This window comes from Neltuma alba, unplaced genomic scaffold, assembly GCF_004799145.2.
Source record: "Neltuma alba isolate B1F8T4 unplaced genomic scaffold, ASM479914v2 tig00011281_pilon, whole genome shotgun sequence".
In the NCBI taxonomy this organism is placed as follows: Eukaryota; Viridiplantae; Streptophyta; class Magnoliopsida; order Fabales; family Fabaceae; genus Neltuma; species Neltuma alba.
In genome coordinates this window covers 72582-79650 of record NW_021635990.1, presented here as the reverse complement: position 1 = coordinate 79650, position 7069 = coordinate 72582, and the positions used below count along the sequence as shown (strand labels likewise).

The window sequence follows — 7069 nt, the reverse complement described above, 5'->3', positions numbered from 1 at the left end:
TATTTTTTAATCATAAATAGTTATAGATTTTTTACAATTATACTTTAATTTTTTATATTCATAGACTTAAGTTTTTCGTATAATTGTTGTATTTCTGATTTAAAATAGTTAATTTAATTAAAACTATTAATTTATTTTTAACTAATTTGATCAAATTCCATTTTTTAATGATATTTAAATTAAAAGATTTGAATTTTTACTTGGCTTATGAGTTATGATTTTAATTTTTCACCCAAAAACAGCTCAGTGGCAGTTAAGAAATTTTCCGAAAGAAAGAGGGTGACCTTACGGAGAGGTCGTATTCTCGCTGCCTCATTTTCTGTTCACCCTTTACTAGGAGTAGCGAACCAACCTGTTACTTTATTTTGTCTTCTTTTTCATTTCTTTTTTTCCTTTTTCTATTTATCTTCCTCCTTGGGTTTTGACCGTTGCTTTTCCTAACGTCTCTCTCTCTCTCTCTCTCTCACTATTCCTCACCGTGATCAAAGCTCCGTCCCGTCCCGCCGGCGAGTGGCCTGTACGCTTCTACAATCTCCGTCTCCATTCTTCATCCGTTTTTCTTTCTGCATTGTCATCTGCTACTTCATCCTGTATCTGCTTCTAGGTTTTTTTTTAATTTATCGCACTCTTTGGAAAAAAATATCATCAAGGATGTGGAGGAAATTTTCTCCTTTCTCGAAATTTCAATATTGACGATCTATCTCTTTCGCATCTTCGAAATGGTTTCTCTGATTTTTTGTTTCTCATCAATTCTATGGTACTTGATAATGTGTTTTTACACTCTGAAACTTTACTTCTTTCTTTTTGGCATTTTCTAGGCTCCACATAAGCCTCTGTCTTTTCTTTAATTTGTTGCTATGAACTTTTCCTCATTTCAAAAGAACTCATAGTATGCGTCTGTACATTGAAATTATGATTTTTCGGTTTGAGATTCAGGTCATTTTCTGCTAGTTCGAATTCACTGGTTAGTGGTTTTCAATGTTGTTTATGATGATGTACTGTACTACTGTTTTCACTTTGATGTGGATTGAAGTACTTCAAGTGCTTGTTTATTTTCCTCTGAGAAAATAAATACTCCCAGATCCAAATCTATTCATGATATCGCCTACTTTGCTATTGTAGAAAACAGAGTGATAGCTCCTAGAATCTCCTTTAGATGCCTCCGTTGTGAAAGCCTGACTTTCATAACCCCTCCCTTCTAGTGACTTCAGCATAAAGAAAAGCATCACATCTTCTAAATGTAGATGCTTTTATTTTTAACTCAAATATATCACTTACTTTTTATTTCTCTTCTGATGACATTTTAATATCGTGAACGGCAGAAAACACTGGTGAATTATTTATGAATCTCGCGAGATCTGAAGCAAGATTCTCCTTTGATTTTCCTTTCAATGCAAGCCTGAGATAGAAGAGGAAACCCAGAGTAAGAGATATGGGATGTTCTCAATCAAGGCTAGATGATGAAGAAGCAGTTCAGCTTTGCAAAGATAGAAAACAATTTGTCAAACAAGCTGTTGAACAAAGAACTCGCTTTGCTTCGGGGCACATGGCCTACATACAGTCCATGAAAAGGGTCTCAGCTGCTCTTCGTGATTACATCGAAGAAGATGAGCCACGTGAGTTCTTATTAGATTCCTATATAACCCCAACTTTGACGCCTGTGAAGAAGAAAACCAATCCTGGCTTCATCCCCATATCATCAAAACCCTTCAAACCAACAGCTATAGAGTTTGCACCAAATTCTTCAACACTGAAAGTGAACTACCTTATGTCAAGTTATACTCCAGCGGTTTCAGTTGAGGAGAGGCCTCAGTCACCAGAAATGGTAAGGGTTGAAACGTATTCCCCTATGAACCAGCAGTATGGTGTTGATAGCTTTTTTGGTATGCAATCCTCACCTGTAAATCCCTCAATCTTTTCTTATTCTCCAAACAACAGACCCAGTATTCCTCCTCCTTCACCTCAAACGTCCCAATGGGATTTCTTTTGGAATCCATTTTCATCATTGGACTACTATGGTTACCCGAACCGGAGTAGCCTAGACAACACAAGTATGGATTATGAGGCCAGAGGATTGAGGCAGGTCCGTGAAGAAGAAGGAATACCAGACTTGGAAGAAGCTGAAACTGAACAAGAGGATTTTATTGGAAAGAGAAATGTACCCGAGGAAAGACATAAAGTTGAGGTAAACTCCTCAAGAAAAGAAGAAGTCATAGTTGAAGACGTTGATGACGACAACGATGAAGATGATGATGACGACGACGACGATGAGGAAGAAGAGGGAACAGAATGTGAAACTGAGACTGAGCATGAAATCAAAGACTCGCAAGGCCCTGGTGGCGCAAGTTTTGAAGTATCAAAAGCACAAACTGCAGGTCACATTGGCTCTAAACGTCAGGATTTGGCCATTGGCAATCAACAAACTAAGGAAGAAACACCGGGTTTTACTGTTTATGTAAATCGAAGGCCAACAAGCATGGCAGAAGTGATCAATGATCTTGAGGCTCAGTTCAAGATAGTCTGCGATGCAGCCAATGATGTCTCAGCATTGTTAGAAGCTAAGAAAGCTCAATATTTACTAACATCTAATGAACTCTCAGGTTTGAAGGAATTACAGTGTTCGTTTTGTCACTTTCCTGTTTGTTAATGGATTTCAATTTAGTCATTTTTGTTTCAGTCATATGTGTGCAGAATTATCAAAATATAAAAGCAAATCATATTTCTTTTGCAGCAACAAAATTGTTGAACCCAGTGGCTCTGTTCCGATCAGCTTCTTCACGCTCTTCCTCCTCGAGATTTTTGATGAATTGTTCAAGCACCAGGGAAGATTACGAGAGCAATAACGATCTCTCAGAGGACTCCTGTATGTTTTCCGGCAGTCATCACTCGACATTGGACAGGTTGTATGCATGGGAGAAGAAACTGTACGAGGAAGTTAAGGTATTTTCTGAAGTATCTTTCCTTATGAAAATATGTAGCCTTCTCTATTAGCAGGCTTCCATGTGGCAGCTCCTTCATCTTGACTTAGTGGTGAACAAAAATAATTTATTCGTCAAGTGATTCCCCGTTCAATACATCAATGGAGTTAAGATATAAAGCCTTTCTTGATTTAATTTATCCATGCTCTTTCAAAGCATTGATATACATGAACGAGGAAGTTGAGCGATATTTCTGAACTATCCATGCTCTTTCTTTTCTTTCTTTTTTAAAACACAGAGCCTTTTCTAGAAGCTTCCGTGTTTTCACTCCATTCTGGCTTAATTTATCCTCAAGTAATGAGTAAAAATGATTTATGCATTAAGTGATTCCCCGTTCAATGCATCAAACGATGACCTGTTCTTTGACCCTTTCAACTGCTAATAGAACGGTTCCACTAATATGAGTTGGATCACTTGATAAAAGATAAGAGCTCTGCAGTGACCTGGCATAAGAAGTTCATACTGGTAGGGAAATCCCCTCATGACTGGGTATGCCCGTTCGTTGATTCCGACATCAAAACACAAAACATAGATGCTATTCTTTTAGGTTAGTGTTGGTGAGGAGCAGGTTTTATATTATTAGATTATTATCGTTACATGTCATTATGCTTATGATTATGGTAATATTAATGAATAGAGACTTACGGCTGTGTTGAATTTCCTCTTCAATAGTGTGGAGAACGTGTTCGAATTACATATGAGAAGAAATGCATGCAACTCCAGAACCAGGATGTTAAAGGAGTGGACCACTCTTCAGTAGATAAAACAAGGGCAGCCATTAGAGATCTTCATACCCAGATGATGGTTTCAATGCACTCGGTTGAAGCTATTTCCAAGAGAATCGAAGCTCTAAGGGATGAAGAGTTGCACCCCCAGCTTCTTGAATTGGTGCAAGGGTATGCATGAAAATCGTTATCACCCAACAATTTTCTTTTACATTCAAGCATTCAAGACTTTGAACAGACAAGTAACTTCTGTTTTTCCCTGTGTGCCACTTTAATGATGCAAACTAATTTTTAGGAGATAATTTCAGTTAATTTTTAAATGCGTGCCATAAATTCTTAAATAGAAATATGACTTGCAGATAAGCTTTTTAGGAGAAGTCAATAATGTGATGTTGATGGCCTTACATTATTGAATTTGGCTAACCAACTTGACCTAAATTTTCTATTAGTTGTCCCAACTGAAAAACCATCATAGAAATTGCTAGCCACTGCTAGGAAAATAACATTCGAAATCATTCTAATTTTTATTTCATTAGACACTTTTCAGTACAAGTAGAATCTTACAGACAACAATTGGATGGAGTAAAAGAGATTTGATACCTCTTAAGCAAGTTCCAAGTTTGAACCTTGAGGATGGAAAAAAACATGTTATTTAGTCCAATAATATTGGTAGACATCACTTTTGTTGCTGTACTATAGATAAACCAGGGATTATGCATTCTTGCCCTGAATTTTGTATGATAACGTTTGAACTCATAGGCGTTCAACAATTCAAATGCAGGCTGGCAAGGATGTGGAAAGTGATGGCAGAATGTCATCGAACGCAGAAGAGAACTTTAGATGAGGCCAAGATTCTTCTAGCTGGAACTCCTTCTAAATCAAATCGCAGAAAAAAAACTTCCATATCAATAACTGACCCACAAAGGCTTGCCCGTTCAGCCTCTAATCTTGAGACTGAGTTGAGGAACTGGAGAGCCAGTTTTGAGTCATGGATCACTTCTCAAAGATCCTACATTCATGCACTAACTGGCTGGCTTCTCCGGTGCATGAGATCTGAATCCGACGTATCCAAGCTACCGCCTGGCTCACCTCGCCGGTCCAGCAGCACTCATCCAATATATGGACTCTGTGTTCAATGGTCAAGGCGTCTGGATGCTATCCAAGAAACAGCAGTGCTTGATGGTCTGGATTTTTTTGCTGCTGGAATGGGTTCCCTCTATGCACAACAACAACAGCTAAGAGAAGATTCTATGCAAAGAAATCAAATTGGATCAAAAGAATATAGTGGGAATGGGATGGAAATGGTGGAAGTTGGTCAAGTTGAAGAGGCAATGACCCCAGAAAAAATGGCTGAAGTTGCAATTAAGGTGCTTTGTGCTGGGATGTCAGTTGCTATCAGCTCACTGACACAGTTTTCTATTGAATCTGCGGAGAGATATGACGAACTTGTTAAGCAATGGGAGAATGTTAAGTGGCAGCGTCCTTCTAAAGGAACCTGGAACATGATGTAGATTACTGATTAAGTTAGTCTTTTTTGTGAGATTAGTTTATTAATGAGTGTTAATATGCATACATATTTAAGCTTATCAATACAGGGTAGAGCAATTAGTCAGTTACTGTCATTCTTTATCTGTTAAAAGATCATAATGTGAGTCCTAAAGAGCACCAATTATCCACTGTACCGCAAGTGCCCCGCAGCACAACGCTGAGCAAATCTTAAATTTCAAAATCTAAATCATAGAAAATCTGTCTAAAATCTTAAAATCTTGTATTACCCAGCTGAGGCTAAAATGAGTTAAGTACCATGCAGCGCAGTGCTGAGCAAATCCAAAATCATCAATCCTAAATTCTAAAGGGGGAAGTCCTGAATTTCAAATAACCCACTCAAAATTTTATACTCTTTTGACTGTCGATCCTAAATTTAAAAATCTGAATCATAAAAAGTTCTAAACTATATAGCGTCAATGATTGACAGATTAAAATTTAAACCTCAAAAGTATTCTCAAAATTATCTTATTTTCCAAAATTACTTTCCAATTGAAATAATCTATTTTAATTATGAAATGATGATGTTAAGATTTTAAATATTGATAAAACATTATCAAATATTAACTTATTAAGTTTAATTTTTAAAACAATCATAATTGCTAAGTCCAACACTTTCAGAGTTAAAGAACTAAAACACATTTTTCAAAATAAATTAGAAAAGGATCAGATGTATTTTTGCCATCCAACATAATATTAACTATAATGATTAATGAAGAATGCTCCTCTTAATAATGATAAAATAGGAAAGCCCAAAAATAACTTATATTTCTGAGAAAAAGATTTAGAATATGAGTTACAATGTGGGCAGAAGCGAGCGTATATAGGAAAATCTTGGCCCTACCCGGCTACCCGCGTCCCCCCCCCCCCAAAAGAAAAAAGCACTTATCTTTTGTTTTGAAATATAAGTCTTAATAGAAATTTCTAAATTTAATTAATACTTACATTTGAAAATGTGTATTTTAGATATAACTAATATATATTAAGAAGCGTAAAAATGAAAATAAAAATAAATTCAGCTAAAAAAAAGAAAAGAAAAATAAATAAATTTTACATAAGATGTGGATTTTGATACTCATTTAACTTATTTTTTTTTATATTATTTATGAGGCAGAGAAAGAAAATTTTCATTTGAATATGTAACTTTACTCTTCATTTATTATTGTATTTTTTTTTGTCATTCTATTAGAGGCAATCCTATTCGAGACACTATCAATCACTAAATGTGGATACCTCTTTTAGTGAGATTCAAATCTTGGTTCACTACGTTGTGGGAGACTAGTCCCTTCTACTAGACCCAACTCTTGTTAGTTATTATATTGATTTTGTTCTCATTTAATATATTATATATTAAATAACGATAAAGTTAAAAAGTTGTTGAATTTTAAACGAAAGTTAATGAAATTTAAAATTTTATTAGTCTGTGTAAAACATATTAAAAATGACTTATAATTAAGACCAAATAAGTATATTTATGTATGAAAAAATTACTAGTGACAGCAGAAATTAAAGTCAATAAATAAGCTGTGATCATGCATAACCATTATGATTGACATTAAATCCAAGCATTGAACATATTCTGCATTTAAATCTAGTGACAGCAGAAATTAAAGTCAATAAATAAGCTGTGATCATGCATAACCATTATGATTGACATTAAATCCAAGCATTGAACATATTCTGCATTTAAATTGGACGTCTTTTTCCTTTTTCCTCCTTTGACCTGAGTAAATGTTGTCATTAAACTCAATAATTAATTACTCATCTTTTTTCTTTTTTGCCCCATATATATTATATAACAACGTTCATAAGCTCATATCA

General features: G+C 35.3%; 1 protein-coding gene across 3 annotated transcripts; it reads left to right on the top strand.

The window, feature by feature from the left end:
* Positions 1 to 456: 456 nt before the first annotated feature.
* LOC114711160 (nitrate regulatory gene2 protein) lies at positions 457 to 5319 on the top strand. Of its 3 annotated transcripts, none has more exons than XM_028895514.1 (5): positions 457 to 517; positions 1323 to 2600; positions 2732 to 2940; positions 3651 to 3874; positions 4485 to 5319. In XM_028895514.1, the coding sequence occupies exons 2-5, from the start codon at positions 1433 to 1435 to the stop codon at positions 5212 to 5214; spliced, it is 2331 nt and encodes a 776-aa protein (XP_028751347.1). In that variant the 5' UTR covers positions 457 to 517; positions 1323 to 1432; the 3' UTR covers positions 5215 to 5319. The 3 variants fall into 3 exon arrangements, with proteins under 3 accessions (XP_028751347.1, XP_028751349.1, XP_028751348.1); XM_028895516.1 differs by lacking the exon at positions 457 to 517 and adding an exon at positions 862 to 964; XM_028895515.1 differs by lacking the exon at positions 457 to 517 and adding an exon at positions 1151 to 1240.
* The last annotated feature ends 1750 nt before the right edge of the window (positions 5320 to 7069 follow it).

Bases quoted from the DNA above. Each gene is read 5' to 3' on its own strand.
- LOC114711160 (XM_028895514.1), top strand. From the start codon at position 1,433: ATGGGATGTTCTCAATCAAGGCTAGATGATGAAGAAGCAGTTCAGCTT. The intron at 2,941-3,650 runs GTATTTTCTGAA...CCTCTTCAATAG, and splicing joins AACTGTACGAGGAAGTTAAG to TGTGGAGAACGTGTTCGAAT. The intron at 3,875-4,484 runs GTATGCATGAAA...ATTCAAATGCAG, and splicing joins CTTCTTGAATTGGTGCAAGG to GCTGGCAAGGATGTGGAAAG.